The following is a 22,629-nucleotide window of genomic DNA, read 5'->3' as shown; positions in this document are numbered from 1 at the left end:
CACTCTCCTCCCAGAGCTGAGACCTGGCTCCCACCCCCACCCCACTCTAACCACTACACCCCACTCCCTCCCAGAGCTGAGACCTGGCTCCCACCCCACCCCGCTCTAACCACTACACCCCACTCTCCTCCCAGAGTAGAGACACCAGGCGAGAGCTCAGGGAGGGATCCAGCCTCTCACGAGCCCCCCAGCCCCAGGGAGCCGGCCAGCATCCACTGGCTGCTACATTCTGCAGAGCTGTCCGGGAGCTGACTCCGAGCCGGAGCCTGGGGGGCGCCCGGCCCGATGGGGCCGGATCTCGGTCTACACCCTTATGCTCCGTGACACCTCACAGGCGACCCGCAAGTGACGAGGCTCCGGGCAGCCTGGGTGGTCCCCGTCTCGCCATCCCAGACAGACGCTGCAGAGATGGAGCACGACTGCCCCCCTGTGGCCACGCACAGCCCGGGCCCCTCCAGCAGCGGTGAGCACGGCCGGAAAACCAGCCCCGGCTCCCGAGGCGCCTCCGGGCCCTGCCGCAGAGAAAGCGGCTGCTGGTGCCAGCCGCCAGCCCCCAAGATGTGGGGGCCAGAGGGGGCCTGTGCCCCTCCCTCCAGCCGGCTGCGTGTCCCAGGCGGTCCCCGGCCCCACAGACACACGGCGGGCTGTGCTCTTCGGCCCAAGGGCGTTTATTGACACACGCGCCCCCCGGCCGTGGCCCCGCCGCGGGGAGACGCGCCTCCGCTCCAGCGGCCAGGCTCCGTCCAACCGGCGGCCCTGCCCGTCCCAGAACGGACCCACCTGCCCCACGGGCTGGCCGGGGGGGAGGGGACGCTGCAGGACCCAACTCCCCCCCCGGTCCCTGGCCGGCAGTCCAGCCAGCCCCGTCAGAACCTGCTGCCATGTGCCCGGTAGAGTCGGGATGTGTCCTCGCAGAGCCATGGGGAGAACCCAGCCGGCCTGGCTCCCAGCCCCCCGCTCTAACCACTAGCCCCCACTCCCCTCGCAGAGCCATGGGGAGAACCCAGCCGGCCTGGCTCCCAGCCCCCCACTCCAACCACTAGCCCCCACTCCCCTCCCAGAGCCATGGGGAGAACCCAGCCGGCCTGGCTCCCAGCCCCCCACTCTAACCACTAGCCCCCACTCCCCTCGCAGAGCCATGGGGAGAACCCAGCCGGCCTGGCTCCCAGCCCCCCGCTCTAACCACTAGCCCCCACTCCTCTCCCAGAGCCATGGGGAGAACCCAGCCGGCCTGGCTCCCAGCCCCCCACTCCAACCACTAGCCCCCACTCCCCTCCCAGAGCCATGGGGAGAACCCAGCCGGCCTGGCTCCCAGCCCCCCGCTCTAACCACTAGCCCCCACTCCTCTCCCAGAGCCATGGGGAGAACCCAGCCGGCCTGGCTCCCAGCCCCCCGCTCTAACCACTAGCCCCCACTCCCCTCCCAGAGCCATGGGGAGAACCCAGCCGGCCTGGCTCCCAGCCCCCCGCTCTAACCACTAGCCCCCACTCCTCTCCCAGAGCCATGGGGAGAACCCAGCCGGCCTGGCTCCCAGCCCCCCACTCCAACCACTAGCCCCCACTCCCCTCCCAGAGCCAGTGAGAGAACACGAGACATCCTGTCTCTGATCACGACGGCTCCCTGCCAGGCCTAGGCCCCGCCACACAGCCGGGCCGTCACCGGTGCTGCTTTCTGTGCCGCAGGATCTCCGTGGGGGTGAAGGTGAAGTCCTGCTGGCAGACGTCGCAGCGGTACGGCCTCTGCAGAGCGGAGCCTTTGGCTGAACCCCCAGCTGCTTCCTCCGGGGGAGCTGCAAGAACAGGGGACCCGGGGTCACTGGGGATGCCGACCAGCTACCCCAGCAGCTAGGGTCCCCCCGACCCCTGGAGGGACAGGGCGGGAGGCAAGGCTAAGCCAGCTAACCACTAGCCCCCACTCCCCTCCCGGAGCCGGGGAGAAAACCCAGGTGCCCTGGCTCCCAGCTCTCCTGCTCTAACCACTAGCCCCCACTCCCCTCCCAGAGCCGGGGAGCAAACCCAGGTGCCCTGGCTCCCAGCTCTAACCACTAGCCCTCACTCCCCTCCCAGAGCCGGGGAGAAAACCCAGGTGCCCTGGCTCTCAGCTCTCCTGCTCTAACCACTAGCCCCCACTCCCCTCCCAGAGCCGGGGAGAAAACCCAGGTGCCCTGACTCCCAGCCCCTCTGCTCTAACCACTAGCCCCCACTCCCCTCCCAGAGCCCGGGAGCAAACCCAGGTGCCCTGGCTCCCAGCTCTCCTGCTCTAACCACTAGCCCCCACTCCCCTCCCAGAGCCCGGGAGCAAACCCAGGTGCCCTGGCTCCCAATCCCCTGCTCTAACCACTAGCCCCCACTGCCCTCCCAAAGCCGGGGGTACCCCCGCCCGAGAGTCCAGGGGTCCCTGCAGACACTCACCCTCCTGGGGCTGGGGCCGACAGCTGTTCTCGTGGCTCACGCGCTCCAGGGGGGTGCAGGGCGCGTAGAGGCCGCAGTGAGGGCAGGTCCAGAAGCTGCGCAGGCAGTCGCTGTACAGGTCCGTGTCGCTCTGCGGGGGACACGCCGCCCGTCACCTCGGCCAGGCTCCCGGGGGGTGGGGGCAGCCCCCCGATCCGGGCTGGGGGGGCATGTAGCCCCCGGCCCGCAGGCCGCACTCACCGCCAGGCAGTTGTAGGTCAGGAACTCGGTCACCCGGTAGCCCCCCTTCTCCTCGTCGGGCACCATCGCCATCCCCTGGAACAGGCCGGGCAGCCCCGGCGCGGCCGCCACCGTCTGCGGCCCCACGTACAGGGTCTGCTTCTCCAGCGCCGTGAGCCGCCGCAGGCTGTGCTGCACCTGCGGGGGGCGCCGAGCGCGTCAGCCCTCCTGCCCCGCCGCCCCCGGTACTGCCGGGCACCCCCCGCCCCACCAACCCCCCCCCCCGCATGGGCACCCCCCCACCAGTCCCCCCCGCCCCACCAACCTCCCCCCCCCGCATGGGCACCCCCCCACCAGTCCCCCCCGCCCCACCAACCTCCCCCCCCGCATGGGCACCCTGCCACCTCCCCCCCCGCATGGGCACCCCCCCACCAACCTCCCCCCCCGCATGGGCACCCTGCCACCTCCCCCCCCGCATGGGCACCCCCCCACCAACCTCCCCCCCCGCATGGGCACCCTGCCACCTACCCCCCCCGCATGGGCACCCCCCCACCAACCTCCCCCCCCGCATGGGCACCCCCCCACCAACCTCCCCCCCCGCATGGGCACCCTGCCACCTGCCCCCCCCGCATGGGCACCCCCCCACCAACCTCCCCCCCCCATGGGCACCCTGCCACCTGCCCCCCACTCCGCATGGGCGCCCCCCCCGCATGGGCACCCTTCCACCTACCCTCCCCAGCTCAGGCACCCTGCCACCTGCAGCACCCTGCATGGGCACCTCCCCCCCACCTGCACCCCCCGGCACTCCCGGGCAGGGGCTCCCCTCCACCTGGGCTGGGCACTCCCGGGGCGGAGGGGGGGTGCGGGGGGGGGGATACCTCGTGCTGCAGGAACTCCAGCAGGTCCTGCTTGAGCGCAGCCACCTCCCGGGGGTCCGGCCCCCGCCCCGGCTCCTCCGGGCCCCGCTCCAGCTGCCGGTGCAGGAGCCCCTCCCAGGCGGTGCGGAGCCGCAGGGCGGCCGCCAGCAGGCCCAGGGCGGCCTCCCCGTCCGGCACCCGCAGCTCCAGCCACGAGTCGGCCACCAGGCGCGTGCAGTCCCCACTGGTGTCCAGGGCCCGGGCGCAGAGCAGCAGAGCCTGGCGCGAGGAACGGCTGGTTACGGGGGGCAGCGAGGGGCGGCTGTGGGGGGGAGGGGACAGAGGACCGGGGGGGCAGGCCAAGGGGAGTGCCAAGCAGAGTCACAGGGCAGGCAGAGGAGCAGAGCAGCAGGCGGGTAGGGCAGGCCAGGGCATGGGGGCAGGCAGAGGGGCGGAGGGGATGGGGCAGGCAGACGGGCGGGGCAGGCAGAGGGCTGGGGCGGGGCAGAGGGCAGGCGGGGGGGATGGGGCAGGCAGAGGGGCGGGGCAGGCAGAGGGCTGGGCAGGGGGCAGGCAGGGAGCCGGGGGGGATGGGGCAGGCAGAGGGCCTGCGGGGGGTGCACACGTGCAGGGCGAGGCGGGGGGCAGGGCAGGGGGCCGGAGGGGGGCCCACACCTGCAGGGTGGGGCAGGGGGCGGGGCAGGGGCGGGGCAGGTGGCAGGGGACCGGGGACCGGCGGGGGGGGGGGGGCGGGAGGGCGCACCTGCAGGGTGGGGCAGGGGGCGGGGCAGGGGCGGGGCAGGTGGCAGGGGACCAGGGACCGGCGGGGAGGGGAGGCTCACACCTGCAGGGCGGGGCAGGGGGCGGGGCAGGGGGCCAGGGGCGCACACCTGCAGGGCGGGGGGCGGGGCGGGCACACACCTGCAGGGCGGGGGGCGTGGCGGGGGGTGGGGACGCACACCTGCAGGGCGGGGCAGGGGGCGTGGCGGGGGGGCGCACACCTGCAGGGCGGGGCAGGGGGCGGGGCAGAGGGCGTGGCGGGGGCGGGGACGCACACCTGCAGGGCGGGGCAGGGGGCGGGGCAGAGGGCGTGGCGGGGGCGGGGACGCACACCTGCAGGGCGGGGCAGGGGGCGGGGCAGGGGGCGTGGCGGGGGGCACACACCTGCAGGGCGGGGCAGGGGGCGGGGCAGAGGCGGGCCAGGTGGCAGGGGACCGGCGGGGGGGGGGGGGGCACACACCTGCAGGGCGGGGGCCCTCAGGCAGTTCACCAGGTAGGGCTTGTTGGTCTCCAGCAGGGAGACGAAGGCCAGGAGCTGGTGCCGGCTGCTCAGCCCGTCCGGGGAGCCTGCAGGGCAGAGAGGGGCTCAGCTCCCACCCCACAGCCCCTGCCCCACGCCGGGCGAGAGGGGGCCAGAGCCGGCCTGGGCCTCGGGGCCCCTGGCTCCAGCGCCGGCTTCCCCAGAGCCCTGCGAGGCCCAGGCGCCCCCCCCCTACCTCTGCCCTTCCCGGGCTCGGCTCCCTGCGGGGGGCCCTGCAGCTCCTCGGGGCAGCCGGCGAACACGCAGGTCGGGTGCAGGACGACCCCCTGCTTGTTCTGGGTGTGAAAAACCTGCGGGGAGACCAGAGGCAGCCGCAGGGCCCGGGTCAGCGGGGAGACCCCGGCCCTGCCCCGAGCTCCCCCACCCGCCGGCTCGCACCCCGCCCCCTCCCGGGGGGGACAACCCAGGAACTCCACCCCCAGCCTTCCCTGCCCTAACCACTGCACCCCGCTTCCCTCCCAGGGATGGCTCCCGGCGCACCCCCCCCCGCTCTAACCACTAGCCCCTACTACTCTCCCAGACCCAGGAGTCCTGGCTCCCATCCCCCGCCCGCCCCCCGCTCTAACCACTAGGCCCCACTCCCCTCCCAGAGCCAGGGAGAGAACCCAGACGTCCTGGCTCCGAGCCCCGTCCCTCCCCGGCCCCCGGGGCTGGAGGGGGGGGCACCTGGTCGGAGTCCTTGCGGCAGCTGTTGTACTGGTCGGGCACGGCCAGCTGGGGGTACAGCCCCCGGCACAGCACCAGCTTGAGCAGGGCGAGCTGGGAGGGGGCCAGGGTCACGTCGCAGGCGGCCTGGAGCTCGGCCACGTCGTGCCGCAGCTTGAACCTCACGTCCTGTGGAGAGAAGGGCAGTGGGTGCACGTCGCCCGTGCCTCCGTGCATGCAACAAAATGTATTCCGCACGCTCGGGGAAATCCCCCGCACCTGGATATCCACGGCCTGCGGCCCGGCCCGGCCGGCGCCCTCGCCCTCCTCGCTGGAGGAGCCGGCGTCGTCCTGCAGCCTCAGCACCTTGCGCTTCCGGCCCTCCAGCGCCTCGTGCCGCCGCCGCAGCTGGTGCAGCTCCCGGCGCTCCCGGTGCCGGCTCTGCCGCGCGGCGCCGTCCCTGCGCCCCGGCCCGGCCTCCAGCAGCCCCTTCTCCCGCAGCAGCGCCTGGGCACGAGGGGCGGGTTAGGGGGGCAGGGCACCCGGAGCCCCCCCACCCGCCACGCACTCACCTGGAACTGCCGCCGCAGGTTGGCTGCCTCGTAGAGCCGGTGTTCCTCCAGCCCCCGGCGCCGGCACCACGCCCGGGAGCTGCCGGCCCGCGCCGACTTCACCTGCGGCCACGCCATGGTGAGTGGGGGGGCGGGGGCTGCCCCGCTGCGTCGCCCAGCCCCCTCCCACCACGCCCCCAGCCCCCGCCCGGGGGCATCTCCTCCCACTGCCCCCCCGAACCTCCGCCCTGGGGCATCTCCTCCCACCGCCTCTCCCAGCCCCCGCCCGGGGGCATCTCCTCCCACCGCCTCTCCCAGCCCCCGCCCTGGGGCATCTCCTCCCACCGCCCCCCCAGCCCCCGCCCTGGGGCATCTCCTCCCACCGCCTCTCCCAGCCCCCGCCCTGGGGCATCTCCTCCCACTGCCCCCCCAGCTCCCGCCCGGGGGCATCTCCTCCCACCGCCTCTCCCAGCCCCCGCCCTGGGGCATCTCCTCCCACCGCCCCCCCAGCCCCCGCCCTGGGGCATCTCCTCCCACCGCCCCCCCAGCCCCTGCCCTGGGGCATCTCCTCCCACCGCCTCTCCCAGCCCCCGCCCTGGGGCATCTCCTCCCACTGCCCCCCCAGCTCCCGCCCGGGGGCATCTCCTCCCACCGACCCAGCCCCCGCCCTGGGGCATCTCCTCCCACCGCCTCTCCCAGCCCCCGCCCTGGGGCATCTCCTCCCACTGCCCCCCCAGCTCCCGCCCGGGGGCATCTCCTCCCACCGACCCAGCCCCCGCCCTGGAGCATCTCCTCCCACCGCCTCTCCCAGCCCCCGCCCTGGGGCATCTCCTCCCACTGCCCCCCCAGCCCCCGCCCTGGGGCATCTCCTCCCACTGCCCCCCCAGCCCCCGCCCTGGGGCATCTCCTCCCACTGCCCCCCCAGCTCCCACCCTGGGGCATCTCCTCCCACTGCCCCCCCAGCTCCCACCCTGGGGCATCTCCTCCCACTGCCCCCCCAGCTCCCACCCTGGGGCATCTCCTCCCACTGCCCCCCCAGCTCCCGCCCGGGGGCATCTCCTCCCACCGACCCAGCTCCCGCCCGGGGGCATCTCCTCCCACCGCCCCCCCGAACCTCCGCCCTGGGGCATCTCCTCCCACCACCCCCCCAGTCCCCACCCTGGGGCATCTCCTCCCACCGCCCCCCCGAACCTCCGCCCTGGGGCATCTCCTCCCACCGCCCCCCCAGCCCCCGCCCTGGGGCATCTCCTCCCACCGCCCCCCCAGCCCCCGCCCTGGGGCATCTCCTCCCACCGCCCCCCCAGCCCCCGCCCTGGGGCATCTCCTCCCACCGACCCAGCCCCCGCCCGGGGGCATCTCCTCCCACCGACCCAGCCCCCGCCCGGGGGCATCTCCTCCCACCGACCCAGCCCCCGCCCGGGGGCATCTCCTCCCACCGACCCAGCCTCCGCCCGGGGGCATCTCCTCCCACCGACCCAGCCCCCGCCCGGGGGCATCTCCTCCCACCGACCCAGCTCCCGCCCGGGGGCATCTCCTCCCACCGACCCAGCTCCCGCCATGGGGGTTCTGCTCCCCCCAGCCCCCCACCTGCAGCCAGGCGTTGAAGGTGTTGAGCAGCGTCAGCGGGTCGCCGTGGGGGCTCTGCAGGGGCCGGCGGGCCGTGGCGCAGTCCGGGTTGGTGTGGGCGGGGCGCAGGAGCGGGGAGGGCACGCTCAGCACGGCCGCCACCGTCAGCACCGGCCCCGCCAGGCCGAAGAGCGCGCCCAGCACCAGCATCTTCCCTGCGGGGGGGGGGGGGGCGGAGAGCGTTACCGGGGGGGCCCGCCCCACACGCTCCAGTCCCTCACCCAGCCCCCCCGCACCTCACCGACCACCACGTCCACCGGCAGCTGGGCCAGCAGGCTCCCGATGGGCGTCAGGTTCTCGGCCCCGTCCAGCGCCCCCTGGTCCCGCAGGTAGCGCAGGGCCGTCTCCAGGCTGGCCGGGGGGGGCGGCTCCAGGAAGGGGAAGGTCCGGGGGTCGCCCAGCTCCATGCTCTTCATCTGCCGGGGGTGGAGAACGGCCCATTAGCCCGTTGCCCAGCGGGCGCCCCCACGCGGCAGGACGGACGCCGGCCACGGGGGCGCCGTGGCCAGTTCTGGGAGCCACGTTTCAGGAGAGGGGGAGAAACCGGAGAGGGTCCAGAGAAGGGCAACAAGAGCGAGAGAAGGTCTAGGGGACGGGAGGCAGGGGGCGGGGGGCGGGACGAGTTGGGCTTGGGTAGGCGGGGAAGGAGAAGACGGAGAGGGGACATAGACCCATCGAACACCAGGACTGGAAGGGCCCTTGAGAGGCATCGAGTCCAGCCCCTGCCCCCATGGCAGGACCAGATACTGTCTAGACCATCCCTGATAGACATTTCTCCAACCTGCTCTTCAATATCTCCAGAGACGGGGATTCCACAACCTCCCTGGGCAATTTACTCCAGTGTTTAACTACCCTGATGACAGTGAGGAACTTTTTCCTAATGTCCAACCTGAACCTCCCTGGCTGCAGTTTAAGCCCCTTGCTTCTTGTTCTTTCCTCAGAGGCCAAGATGAACAAGTTTTCTCCCTCCTCCTTATGACACCCTTTTAGATACCTGAAAACTGCTTCATGTTCCCCCTCAATCTTCTCTTTTCCAAACGAAACAAGCCCAATTCCTTCAGCCTCCCCTCCTAGCTCATGTTCTCTCGACCTTTCATCATTCTTGTTGCTCTTCTCTGAACCGTCTCTAATTTCTCCACATCTTTCTTGAAATGCGGTGCCCAGAACTGGACACAATCCTCCAACTGAGGCCTCACCAGCACGGAGCAGAGCGGAAGAACGACTCCTCCTGTCTTGCTCCCCACACTCCTGTTCATGCCGCCCAGAATCATGTTGGGTTTTTTTTGCAACAGCGTCACACTGCTGACTCCTATTCAGCTTGTGGTCCGCTCTGACCCCTAGATCCCTTTCTGCCGGACTCCTTCCTAGACCGTCACTGCCCATTCTGTGTGTGTGAAACTGATTGTTCCTTCCTAAGTGGAGCACTTTGCATTTGTCTTCATTAAACGTCATCCTGTTTACCTCCGACCATTTCTCCAATTTGTCCAGGTCATTTTGAATTATGACCCATCCTCCAGATTAGTCGCAACCCCTCCCAGCTTGGGATCATCTGCAAACTTAATAAGCAGTTTTCAAATATCTAAAAGGGTGTCACAGGGAGGAGGGAGAACCGTTGCTCTCCTCGGCCTCTGAGGACAGGACAAGCAGCAAGGGGCTGAAATTGCAGCCAGGGAGGTTGAGGTTGGACATTAGGAAACACTTCCTGCCTGTCCGGGTGGTGACACACCGGGATAAATTGCCGGGAGGGTTGTGGATTGTCCATCCCTGGGGATAGTTAAGAGCAGGTTGGACAGACGCCTGCCAGGGATGGTCTAGACCAGGGCAAGGTAGATGTGACCCAGGGCGCCGGATCCGGCCCACGGGCAGCATCCGGCCAATTTCTATTTCTGTCCTGCTGCCCGGGCCACCGAATTTCCAGGCGGCGGCTCAGGCAGCAGGGTCCTATTTAAACGGCTCCTGGCTCCCAGCTGGGGCTCTGCCTTTCCAGGGGCCTCGGCAGCGTGGCAGTGGCGGGGCCGGAGCCACGAGCCCTTTGCTGTGTTTTTGCTTCAAAGCCTCTGGCCCCAGACAACTTCGGGGGGGGGGGGGGGGCTAGTCCCCAGTCCCGCCCCTTCCACCCCAGACCCCGCCCCTTCTGGGAGGAGGTGGAGCCAGCCCATTGGCTCCTACCAAAATTCATTACATGCCCCCCCCCCCGCGAAAATTATTGCCCAGCCCTGGTCTAGATGATGGGTGGGGGGGGCCGCGAGGGTGGCGTCAGGACTCGATGCCTCTCGCACTCCCTGCCCGTTCTGTGGGTCGGCGCGCGAGTGAGGACTGCGCGGGAGAGACCCGTGAAGGCCCCTTGAACCCGCCGAAGCTCCCTGCCTGGGACCAGAGGGCAGCGTGGCCCCCCCCCCCCCCCGCGGAGGGACGCGGCCGGCGTCTGCCCAGCGGGACGAGACGCGTCACCCCAGCGCGCGCCGCCTGGCAGGAGGACGCCGCGGCGAGACGCCAGGCCCCGCAGAAAACCAGCCCGAGCAGGCCGGGGTTGCCGGATCGTGAGGAGAGGAACCGGCCGCACCCGGCAGCAGCTTTGGCGTTCGTGGGGGGCGACCCACGGCGCCCCCGGCCGAGGTCAATCCAGCAGGCCACGGACCGTGGACTGGGAAACGCACCCTCAGCGTGTCCGTCTGCCCACGCGCGCATCCGCCCGCTGCGTTCCTAGTGCGTCCGCGCGACACGCCCGTCCCCCCTCAAACCCCGGCTGCTTCCCGTGAGCGCGCAGCGCGGGGAACGTGGGGTGCGTCGGGGACAGACCCCGCGCGTCTCGCCGGGGGGGGGGCAGGCCGCCGGCTGATGACAGCCCCCCGGCCCCGCCTACCTGCAGCACCAGGGCGTCGAGCGCCACCCGCTGGATCTCCGGCACGGGGTAGGGGGCGAAGGCGTCGTAGTCCGACTCGGCGTAGAGCCGGTAGCAGAGCCCGGGGCCCGTCCGGCCCGCACGGCCCTTCCGCTGCTCGGCGCTGGCCCGGCTGACCCAGAACTCCTGCAGGCGCTGCAGCTTGGCCTGGGGGTCGTAGCTCAGCTCCTTCACCTTCCCTGCAGGCGGGCCAGGCAGGCGCTCTGGGCACGGCCTCCACCGGCCGCGCCCAGCCCGAGGGGGGGTCCCCCACCCCCTCCCCCGCCTCCTGGCCCAAAGGGGGAGTCCCCCACCCCCTCCCCCACTCCTTTCCCTCCGGCCCGAGGGGGGGTCCCCCACCCCCTCCCCCACCTCCCGGCCCAAGGGGCGGGCGCCTCACCCGAGTCCAGCACGAAGCGCACCCCGTCGATGGTGACCGAGGTCTCGGCGATGTTGGTGGAGACGATGCACTTCCGGACTCCGGGGGGGGGCAGGTCAAACACCTGGGGGGCACAGGGGGAGGTCACAGCCTGGCGCGCTCCAGCACCCCCTCTCCTTCCCCACAGGCCTTCGGCCTGACACGTACGGGCACTCCCCGCCCGAGCCCCCCTCAGCCACCGCCCTGGGCCCCCCAACCCCATCCCTGAGCCCAGCTCCCTGCCCGGGGAGGTGGAGAGAGACGGGGCCCTGGAAACCCTCCATTTCCTCTGCCGGCCGGCGTCTCCCCTCCGCAGGGGCTGGGCTGGGAACACAAGCTCTAACCCGGAGCGGGGAACCTAAGGCTAACCCGGATCCAGCCCCCAAGACTCAGGGCTCCCCTCCCAGCACTGGGGGCCTGCTCTGGCGCTCCAGACCCCTTAGGGGGCGGAGTGCCCCAAATCTACTATCCCAGACCCCGCCAGGCGCCGGTGTGCGAGGGGGACGTGCGAAGAATCTCTCCCTTCGCTCAGCGGCCACGTCATGAGGGGTTGTGGGGGGGGGGGGTTGCTGCTGTTTTGCTTCTGCTTATGCGCGATCCCCGACTGATTCTTCTGTGGGTCGGTGGCTCCTGACCCCACCCCGGAGATTCAGGACGGGACGGCCCATTCCAGCTGTGCATGCTCCAGAGATTTGGCTTAAGCCAGCGGTTTATTCCCTCTCTGCTCCCAGCCTGTCCTAAGAACTCAGCAATTGGGGTCCGTATCTGATTCCTTCCCCAATTTTAACTCTCAGCCTTTCTTTCTCTCTTTGCTCTTCCTTCCTTCCTGCTTTGGAACGGGTCCCATATGAGGAGAGGTTAAAGCGACTGGGACGTTTCAGTTTGGAAAAGAGGAGACTGAGGGGGGATAGGATAGAGGTCTATAAAATCATGAGTGGTGTGGAGAGGGCAGATAAAGAAAAGTTATTTATTAGTTCCCTAAATAGAAGAACTAGAGGACACCAAATGAAGTGAATGGGTTTAAAACTAATAAAAGAAAGTTCTTCTTCACACAGCGTGTAGTTAACCTGTGGAACTCCTTGCCAGAGGAGGCGGTGAAGGCTAGGACTATAATAGAGTTTAAAGAGAAGCTAGATAATTTCATGGAGGTTAGGTCCATAAAAGGCTATTAGCCAGGGGATAAAATGGTGTCCCTGGCCTCTGTTTGTCAGAGGCTGGAGAGGGATGGCAGGAGACAAATCGCTTGATCATTGTCTTCGGTCCACCCTCTCTGGGGCACCTGGTGCTGGCCACTGTCGGTAGACAGGATACTGGGCTAGATGGACCTTTGGTCTGACCCAGTACGGCCGTTCTTATGTTCTTATGCTTGCTTTGCTTTTTCTTCCTTGCTTCCTTGCCTTCTCTCCAGAAACCTTTCGATTTTAGCTTCTGCAGGATTGGCTCCGACAGTGTTTCTCAACCAGGGGGACGAGTCCCCTTAGGGGTACTCGAGAGAAGTCTGGGGGGGGGGGTACGTCACCACCACTGAAATTCGGAGAAAACTGAATTTGTGTGTTAGGTTTGACAGCGCTTTCTTATTTTTGTACGTTTTACACCTAAAAATGTCACCGCCCGCCCGGCTACGATTAAATTGCTTAAACAAATGTGTTGCCATGGTAGAAAAAAACGTGGGTCTGAAAACCGTAGCGACTGGGGGTACTTCTCTTTTTTTTTTTTGAAAAAGGGGTACTGTACTTTCTAAAGGTTGAGAAACACGGGGCTACAACACTTCTGGGGTAACCGTCTAAATGATTAATTGAGCTGGGATCGTGGCTGGCCCTTCGGACCGGGAGGACCTGTTCCGAGGGGGGAGACGGGTTTGGAACCGCTCCCCCGGGTACGGGGAAGGGCTGGTCGGGGCCCAGAACTGGGGTGTCTAAGGGGGTCGCTTGTGGGACTCCCGGCTGGCCAGTGTGGGAACAGACGTGCTCGGTGGGCCTGGTTTGGGGCCTTATCATGGGGCGCCCCCAGTCTTGGGCTGGGAGTATCCCCAACTCTCAGCAATTCGCCCTGATTGGACCCTCTCATGAGCGCTCCCCCGCGGCCCCCTTCTCCCGGCTCTGCCCCATGCTCCAGCCCCACGGCGCCCTGCCCCCACCCGCCAAGTCCTTGGCCCGGCCCCACCTTGTCCTGCTCCGCGATGGAGAGGGTGCTGTGCAGGGGCAGCACCACCCAGCGCTGGGTGCGGGCGGCGTAGGCCTGGGCAGCCTCTAGCACGGCCCCGATCTCGGCCACGCCGCTCAGGAAGACCAGCAGGTCGCCACGCTCCTCGGCCGGGTACTTGTGGTCGATGGCCTGCAGCACCTGCAGGTAGGGCCGAGGGTCCAGCCGCTCCGGCTTCCCGCCGCTGCCCGCCTCCTCCTGCGCAATGGGCTGGTACACCACCTGGCCAGGCAAAGAGACCGTGAGGGCGGAGACAGAGAGCCCCTGTGCCCCTCCCCAGAGGTGGCCGCATCTCAGCAGCACCGGAGGGATCCTGGCACACACAGCCCCCCCACACACACACACACGCTCCTCCCCAGAAGTGGCCGCATCTCAGCACCGGGAGAGGGATCCCGACACACACAGCCCCTCCCCCACACGCTCCACCCCAGAGGTGGCTGCGTCTCAGCACCAGGCAAAGGATCCTAGCACTCGCAGCCCTCCCTCCTCGTGCTGCGCCCCAGAGGTGGCTGCATCTCACCAGCAGGAGAGGGATCGCGGCACGCACATCTTATGATGTGAGCTGAGAATATTCTCTGGAGAATATTCTCCGAGAATGAGAATATTCTGAGAATATTCTGCATAAGATTATTTCCCGGGCAATTTTTGAGAATTTTCTAATTTTTCATTTCCTCTTGAAATAACATATTGTATTCCACTTTTAGAACACCCTGAACGTTAAAGAGCTTTCAGTTTGAGAACATTCGAGAACGTTCCTGAATGTCATGGAGCTTTCTAGAACATTCACGAGTCAGGAAATCTGACTGTTCTAGAACTTTCTGGAAGCATCGCAAACAGTATATAAAGAGGCAATAACACATTTATTCTCTTTTGTGAAAGGTGTCATTGTGTTTTCATCCGTATGAAAAGAAGAACTAAGCCTAAAAGTGAGGTGTGCGATTATTTGTTACAGACGAAGTGTTATAGGAATGTAAGTACTGCAAGGCTGAATACATCAGAAACGCGACAAGGCTGAGAACGCATATTTCCTGCTTACATCAAGGAAAAGGCAGATCACCTCAACCATCAACTTCTATGGAACGCTGTGATAGCGCAAGTGAATTTACCTCCCACCTTCCACATCGAGTTCAGCCAAGGTGTTTCACTCTATAAATCGCTACTTTGATTCTATGAATGAAACTGAAAACAAAGGTTCGGATGAATTTTTTAAATGAGCTATATTCTCATCGGGATCGCCTCTTTCACTGGTTGAAAACGAAGACTGGATTACTTTCATGCAAAAATTAAGACCATCTTACAAGGTACACACTTCCTAACAAACTTTTGGAAGCTCACGTGTGATGCTCTTATAAAAACAAAAATTGCTGAAGCCTCTTCTCTTGCACAGCAGTGCGAGGCTTGGAGCACCAAAGAATTGAAACTGTTATAAATTTTATTATATCAACACCCCAACCAGTGTTTTACAAGACAGCGGCAACCGATGTGGAATGCCGTGCTGCTGAGTATATGGCATTCCGTATGGAAGAAATAATGACAGAAATAGGCACTGAAAAATGTGGTGTCATTGTCACTGATAATACTGCACCAATGGTGAAATCCTTAGCAATGCTTAACGAAAAACACAATCACATTGCTAGGTACACTTGTGCTGCCTGTACTCTAAATTTGTTAATTGGTGATATCAGTAACTTAAAATCTGTTCAAGAAACTGAAGCTACCTGTAAAACGACCGTGAAGGAAATTAACAAATTGCAATTTGCAAGTTTTACGAGCTCATTTTACTGCATTTCAAAAAAAGAAAAATCAAACTTGTGCACTTAAATTGCCAGTTAAAACTTGGTGGGGTTCCATTTTATATTGTTTGAAAAGCTTATTGAAATCAAACAATGTCTTAAAATGCCTTGCTGTCCATGAAGATTTACAGATTAAACTGAGCAAACGTACCAGGAATTCAATCCTGGATGAAGATGTATTTTGGGTACAGGTCCAAAACCTGCATGCACTGATAAGTCCTGTTGTTAAATGGATTACGCTGCTTGATTCTGACCAGCCAAAAATGAGCAACGGTCCTGAATGTTTCAGGGAATCAAGCGATCATTTTGATTGGACTTTCGGGAAGTAGCCTCTTACAAAACAAAAAAAGCAGAACGTGACGAACAGTTTTGAAAAAGGAAGAGATATGGCTCTAAAAGACATTCCTTATGCTGTAAATACTCTAGATCCAAAATTCAATGGTGAGTTCCTTACTAGCAATGAACAAATACAAGGAACTGAATTCACCGACAAATTAGTCACAAAAACGTAAGGCACTGATCACGCAGCAAAAGTCATTGCAGAGCTTGCAGACTATCATGCTAAAGAAGGGTTTTTTTAAAAAAAAATCATATGTAACAAAATCAGCTGGCTCAGTAGATGCAGTAACATGGTGGAAAGGTATTTGCTATGGATCAAAATTAGGGAAAGCAGCAGTCAACATACTGAATATGCCACCAACAACGGCAGCAACTGAAAGAAGTTTCAGTACTTGCAGACTCGGTATCATTCATAATGCAAAAAGAAACAAGTTAACACAAGAAAGGGCAGGCAAGCTGACATTCATAGCCCATAATATAAAGCTTCTTAAAAACCCAAATGATGCTCCGTTGAAATCCCCAAGAGAAAAAAGGAAACAGAACCAGAGAAATTAGAAAGAAGAAATTGATGATGCTGAAGAGGAAGAAGAAGTCAAAGAAGAGGATATGTATGAGAAAGAAGAAAAGATTGAAATATATGGGTCAGATTCGGAAAGTGCAGATTCTGATCAGACTTGTATTCAATCCAGAAAGTTTAAAATATTTGTATCCTGCAACAGAAGATTTGTAATAAAAGTTCTAGTAATTTAAACCTCTGTCTTTTTTTCTTTACTCTCCCGAATTTTCATTTTAACAATTGGAAACTTTCAAGATTCTTGAAGTTTTATTGAAGATAGACATTATTATAAATATTAAAATTCTTTAAAAAACTATTTAACACGTATTTAAAAGAAAATTCTCAAAAATTCTCACATTGGAGAATATTCTCAAGAACATTCTCGAGAATAGTCTCCGAAAGTTTATTCCGGAGAATTTCACATCACTACGCACAGCCCTCCCTTTCCCCCTCCGCAGTGCTCCACCCCAGAAATGGCCGCATTTCAGCACCAGGTGAGGGATCCCAGCATACACAGCGACCACCACCCCGTGCTCCACCCAAGAGGTGGCCACATCTCAGCACCCGGTGAGGGATCCCTGTACATAGTCCCCCCCACCCATGCCCCTCCCCAGAGGTGGCCGCATCTCACCAGCAGGAGAGGGATTGCAGCACACACAGCCCCCTCCCCACATGCTCCACCCGTGCTGAGGAACCCCCCGGGGATGCCCTAGGGCTACAGCCAGTGCTCCCCCCCGGCCTTGGTGCCCGTCCACACCCGGCCCCTGGGCTCTCACCGTGATGGGGAAGAGCCGCCCGGGCACTTGCACCACGGGGGCGCCGCCGAAGTAGCCGGCGAAGAGGGGGATGTTGATGGTGGCCGACATGAGCACCAGCTTGAGGTCGGGGCGGGCGGGCAGCAGGCGGCGGAGCACCCCCAGCAGGAAGTCGCTGTGCAAGTGCCGCTCGTGCACCTCGTCAGCGATCAGCACCTGGTACCCGGGCAGCGCCGGCTCCCGCTGCACCTGCCGCAGCAGCAGCCCCTCCGTCAGGAAGACGATCTTGGTGGCCGGGGAGCGGGTGCTCTCGAAGCGGATCTGGTAGCCCACCTGGGGGGGGAGGCAGGGGTCAGCGGGGAGAGCCTGACAGCCCCCAGCCAGGGGCAAAGGCCAGCAAGGAGAGCTATGACCAGCTCCCCCTCCACCAGTGCCCCCGTCCTCCCGCCCTCCCCCAGTACTGCCTGCCAGCTCCCCCTCCACCAGCACCCACATCCTCCCGCCCTCCTCCAGTGCTGTCTGCTAACTCCCCCTCCACCAGTGCCCCTGTCCTCCCGCCCTCCTCCAGCGCTGTCTGCTAACTCCCCCTCCACCAGTGCCCCCGTCCTCCCGCCCTCCCCCAGCACTGCCTGCTAACTCCCCCTCCACCAGTGCCCCCGTCCTCCCGCCCTCCCCCAGCACTGCCTGCCAGCTCCCCCTCCACCAGCACCCACATCCTCCCGCCCTCCTCCAGCGCTGCCTGCTAACTCCCCCTCCACCAGCACCCACATCCTCCCGCCCTCCTCCAGTGCTGTCTGCCAGCTCCCCCTCCACCAGCACCCACATCCTCCCGCCCTCCCCCAGCACTGCCTGCTAACTCCCCCTCCACCAGTGCCCCCGTCCTCCCGCCCTCCCCCAGCACTGCCTGCCAGCTCCCCCTCCACCAGCACCCACGTCCTCCCGCCCTCCTCCAGCGCTGCCTGCTAACTCCCCCTCCACCAGCACCCACATCCTCCCGCCCTCCTCCAGCGCTGCCTGCTAACTCCCCCTCCACCAGCACCCACATCCTCCCGCCCTCCTCCAGTGCTGTCTGCTAACTCCCCCTCCACCAGCACCCACGTCCTCCCGCCCTCCTCCAGTGCTGTCTGCTAACTCCCCCTCCACCAGCACCCACATCCTCCCGCCCTCCTCCAGCGCTGCCTGCTAACTCCCCCTCCACCAGCACCCATGTCCTCCCGCCCTCCTCCAGTGCTGCCTGCTAACTCCCCCTCCACCAGCACCCACATCCTCCCGCCCTCCTCCAGTGCTGTCTGCTAACTCCCCCTCCACCAGCACCCACGTCCTCCCGCCCTCCTCCAGTGCTGTCTGCTAACTCCCCCTCCACCAGCACCCACATCCTCCCGCCCTCCTCCAGCGCTGCCTGCTAACTCCCCCTCCACCAGCACCCATGTCCTCCCGCCCTCCTCCAGCGCTGCCTGCCAGCTCCCCCTCCACCAGCACCCATGTCCTCCCGCCCTCCTCCAGCACTGCCTGCCAGCTCCCCCTCCACCAGCACCCACATCCTCCCGCCCTCCTCCAGCGCTGCCTGCTAACTCCCCCTCCACCAGCACCCACGTCCTCCCGCCCTCCTCCAGTGCTGCCTGCTAACTCCCCCTCCACCAGCACCCACGTCCTCCCGCCCTCCCCCAGCACTGCCTGCCAGCTCCCCCTCCACCAGCACCCACGTCCTCCCGCCCTCCTCCAGTGCTGCCTGCTAACTCCCCCTCCACCAGCACCCACGTCCTCCCGCCCTCCCCCAGCACTGCCTGCCAGCTCCCCCTCCACCAGCACCCACGTCCTCCCGCCCTCCTCCAGTGCTGCCTGCTAACTCCCCCTCCACCAGCACCCACGTCCTCCCGCCCTCCCCCAGCACTGCCTGCCAGCTCCCCCTCCACCAGCACCCACATCCTCCCGCCCTCCTCCAGTGCTGTCTGCTAACTCCCCCTCCACCAGCACCCACATCCTCCCGCCCTCCTCCAGCACTGCCTGCCAGCTCCCCCTCCACCAGCACCCACATCCTCCCGCCCTCCTCCAGCGCTGCCTGCTAACTCCCCCTCCACCAGCACCCACGTCCTCCCGCCCTCCTCCAGCGCTGCCTGCTAACTCCCCCTCCACCAGCGCCCACGTCCTCCCGCCCTCCTCCAGCGCTGCCTGCTAACTCCCCCTCCACCAGCACCCACATCCTCCCGCCCTCCTCCAGCACTGCCTGCCAGCTCCCCCTCCACCAGCACCCACATCCTCCCGCCCTCCTCCAGCACTGCCTGCCAGCTCCCCCTCCACCAGCACCCACATCCTCCCGCCCTCCTCCAGCGCTGCCTGCTAACTCCCCCTCCACCAGCACCCACGTCCTCCCGCCCTCCTCCAGCGCTGCCTGCTAACTCCCCCTCCACCAGCACCCACATCCTCCCGCCCTCCTCCAGCACTGCCTGCCAGCTCCCCCTCCACCAGCACCCACATCCTCCCGCCCTCCTCCAGCGCTGCCTGCCAGCTCCCCCTCCACCAGCACCCACATCCTCCCGCCCTCCTCCAGCGCTGCCTGCTAACTCCCCCTCCACCAGCACCCACGTCCTCCCGCCCTCCTCCAGCGCTGCCTGCCAGCTCCCCCTCCACCAGCACCCACGTCCTCCCGCCCTCCTCCAGCGCTGCCTGCTAACTCCCCCTCCACCAGCACCCACGTCCTCCCGCCCTCCTCCAGCGCTGCCTGCTAACTCCCCCTCCACCAGCACCCACATCCTCCCGCCCTCCTCCAGCGCTGCCTGCTAACTCCCCCTCCACCAGCACCCACGTCCTCCCGCCCTCCTCCAGCGCTGCCTGCCAGCTCCCCCTCCACCAGCACCCACGTCCTCCCGCCCTCCTCCAGCGCTGCCTGCTAACTCCCCCTCCACCAGCACCCACGTCCTCCCGCCCTCCTCCAGCGCTGCCTGCTAACTCCCCCTCCACCAGCACCCACATCCTCCCGCCCTCCTCCAGCGCTGCCTGCTAACTCCCCCTCCACCAGCACCCACGTCCTCCCGCCCTCCTCCAGCGCTGCCTGCCAGCTCCCCCTCCACCAGCACCCACGTCCTCCCGCCCTCCTCCAGCGCTGTCTGCTAACTCCCCCTCCACCAGTGCCCCTGTCCTCCCGCCCTCCCCCAGCACTGCCTGCTAACTCCCCCTCCACCAGCGCCCCCCTCCTCCCGCCCTCCCCGCGCCGGCTGCTGACTCCTCCTCCGGCTCTGCCCCACTCACCTCCGCCCCGTACTGGTGCAGGCTCTCGAAGCCGACGCGCTTGGCCAGCGAGATGCAGGCGATGCGGCGGGGCTGGGTGCAGGCCACGTGGCTGTACCCGGCCGCCAGCAGGTACTGGGGGACCTGTGTGGACTTGCCGCAGCCTGTGTCCCCGGCCACCACCACCACCTGGTGGTTGGCCACGGCCTGCAGCAGCTGCTGGCGGTACTGGGCGATGGGCAGGGCGGCCCGCTCCCGCTGCAGCTTGGCCAGCTTGGCGAAGCTCTGCTTCTGGGCGAAGTCCAGGTAGTGCCGCAGGCCGGCGCGGAACTCGGCACGCCGCTCGGCCGGCACCCCCGAATCCCGGCGCCGCTCCCCCTCCTCGGCCCCGCCCAGCACCGACAGGTTGATGCGGTAGCGCGGGTCGTAGTCCGGGGGCAGGCCGGCCCGCCCGGGGGGGGCGGGGGGCTGGGCCGGGGGGTCCCGCTGGGCCCGCCGGCTCTGGAACCGCTGCAGCCGCTCAAAGAAGGCCCAGAACTGGGAGCTCTCCTCGGAGCCCGCCCGGAGGCAGCCCCGCTCCCCGAAATACAGCGCCTCCAGCCTGCGCCGCGCCGCCGGGCAGCCCCAGTCCCAGGCGTCTTCCCGCGGCCCCCGGGACGGGGACGGGCCCCGGCGCCGCCGCTCGGCCCCGGGCTCCTTCCCTGAGGCCGGCATCTCGGCCCCCCGGGGTCACCCCGCAGCACCGCGGGGGAGTCTGGGTCCGGGGCCCCCGCAGGGCGGAGGGGGCTGGGAACTCAGGTCCCTTGCGAGGGGGGAGGAGGCGCCGCGGTGCCTGGGGGGCAGAAAGGGAGGGGTCAGGGTGCAAACTCGTTCTAGGTCCAGGCCAGGGGCTCCCCACCCTCCCTGGACGCCCTAAACCCCCGGGCACCTGAGGGCCCGTTCCCTCCCCCGTCCCCTCCAAGCTCATGTTCCAGCAGAGCCTGCGACCCCCCCACACACACCCCCATGGGCCCCCCAAACGCCCCCCGCTCGGAGCTAGCGCCCTCACTTAGCAGGCCCCATGCTGCCTCCTGAGCCCCACTCACAGACGCTCTGCACCCCCGTGCACCCCAAAACCCTGTGTCTCCAGGCCCCCTTCCCCTGGAGCTAATACCCCAACACAGGCCCCCCACAATGTGCCCCCACGGCCCCCCTCTCCCCATGTCCGGAGAGCCCGACCCCCTCAGAGCTAACGCCCCACCGCGACCCCTTGGGAGCCCATCCTCCCAGTCTCCCCCTGGGATCCCAGACCCCCCCCAGGAGCTCACCCCCCAACACGGCATGTCCTTATAGCCTGCGTGTGAGCCTCCCCATCGCTCCCATAGACCCCCCCGCGCCCCCAAAACCTCGACCCCCCCGAACCCCCGGACCCTCGACCCCCCCCTGCACCCCCGGACCCTCGACCCCCCTGCACCCTCGACCCCCCCTGCACCCCCGGACCCTCGACCCCCCTGCACCCTCGACCCCCCCTGCACCTCCGGACCCTCGATCCCCCCCGCACCCTCAATCCCCCTGCACCCTCGACCCCCCCGAACCCCCGGACCCTCGACCCCCCTGCACCCCCGGACCCTCGACCCCCCTGCACCCTCGACCCCCCCTGCACCCCGGACCCTCGACCCCCCTGCACCCTCGACCCCCCCTGCACCCCCGGACCCTCGACCCCCCCTGCACCCTCGACCCCCCCTGCACCCCGGACCCTCGACCCCCCTGCACCCTCGACCCCCCTGCACTCCCGGACCCTCGACCCCCCTGCACCCTCGACCCCCCCTGCACTCCCGGACCCTCGACCCCCCTGCACCCTCGACCCCCCCTGCACCCCGGACCCTCGACCCCCCCTGCACCCTCGACCCCCCCCCGAACCCCCGGACCCTCGACCCCCCCCTGCACCACCGGACCCTCGACCCCCCCCCGCACCCTCGACCCCCCCCTGCACCACCGGACCCTCGACCCCCCTGCAACTGCGCCCCCTCGCCCGCCCCCACGTGCCCCCCGGGCCCGGCCCGCTCCGCTCTCACCGCTCGGGCCTCGCAGGCCGCATCCGGGAAGCGCCGCCTCCTGCCCGGCCCGGCCCGTGTCCTTCCCGCAGCGGCCGCCGGGGGCCGCCCGGCCCGAGCCTGCAACGTGGGGGGGCGGGGGCTCCGTGCAAGGGGGGGCGGTGCTCACTCCCCTGGTGCGTGGGGGGGCGGGGGCTCCGTGCAAGGGGGGGCGGTGCTCACTCCCCTGGTGCGTGGGGGGCGGGGGCTCCGTGCAAGGGGAGGGGGTGGTGCTCACTCCCCTGGTGCGTGGGGGGGCGGGGGCTCCGTGCAAGGGGAGGGGGCGGTGCGCACTCCCCTGGTGCGTGGGGGGCGGGGGCTCCGTGCAAGGGGAAGGGGCGGTGCGCACTCCCCTGGTGTGTGGGGGGCGGGGGCTCCGTGCAAGGGGAAGGGGCGGTGCTCACTCCCCTGGTGCGTGGGGGGGCGGGGGCTCCGTGCAAGGGGAAGGGGCAGTGCTCACTCCCCTGGTGCGTGGGGGGGCGGGGGCTCCGTGCAAGGGGAGGGGGCGGTGCTCACTCCCCTGGTGCGTGGGGGGCGGGGGCTCCGTGCAAGGGGGGGCGGTGCTCACTCCCCTGGTGCGTGGGGGGCGGGGGCTCCGTGCAAGGGGAGGGGGTGGTGCTCACTCCCCTGGTGCGTGGGGGGGCGGGGGCTCCGTGCAAGGGGAGGGGGCGGTGCGCACTCCCCTGGTGCGTGGGGGGCGGGGGCTCCGTGCAAGGGGAAGGGGCGGTGCGCACTCCCCTGGTGTGTGGGGGGCGGGG

At 66.6% G+C, this 22,629-nt stretch overlaps 1 protein-coding gene across 2 annotated transcripts; it reads right to left on the bottom strand.

The window, feature by feature from the left end:
* Positions 1-652: 652 nt before the first annotated feature.
* DHX34 (DExH-box helicase 34) lies at positions 653-22,011 on the bottom strand. 2 transcript variants are annotated; one of them, XM_075915093.1, is made up of 17 exons: positions 21,854-22,011; positions 19,821-20,631; positions 16,596-16,907; positions 13,093-13,353; positions 10,912-11,014; positions 10,494-10,711; positions 7,872-8,046; positions 7,592-7,785; positions 6,026-6,127; positions 5,733-5,960; positions 5,475-5,642; positions 4,984-5,098; positions 4,728-4,834; positions 3,509-3,766; positions 2,652-2,828; positions 2,412-2,541; positions 653-1,789 (listed from the first exon to the last, which is right to left on the bottom strand). In XM_075915093.1, exons 2-17 carry the CDS (start codon positions 20,511-20,513, stop codon positions 1,656-1,658), a joined length of 3,375 nt encoding a protein of 1,124 aa, XP_075771208.1. In that variant the 5' UTR covers positions 20,514-20,631; positions 21,854-22,011; the 3' UTR covers positions 653-1,655. The 2 variants fall into 2 exon arrangements, with proteins under 2 accessions (XP_075771208.1, XP_075771209.1); XM_075915094.1 differs by lacking the exon at positions 6,026-6,127.
* Positions 22,012-22,629: the final 618 nt, after the last annotated feature.

This window comes from Pelodiscus sinensis, unplaced genomic scaffold (genome assembly GCF_049634645.1).
Source record: "Pelodiscus sinensis isolate JC-2024 unplaced genomic scaffold, ASM4963464v1 ctg34, whole genome shotgun sequence".
NCBI classification, from domain to species: domain Eukaryota; kingdom Metazoa; phylum Chordata; order Testudines; family Trionychidae; genus Pelodiscus; species Pelodiscus sinensis.
The sequence above is the reverse complement of the archived record's forward strand: the minus strand, read 5'-3'. Positions and strand labels throughout refer to the sequence as shown.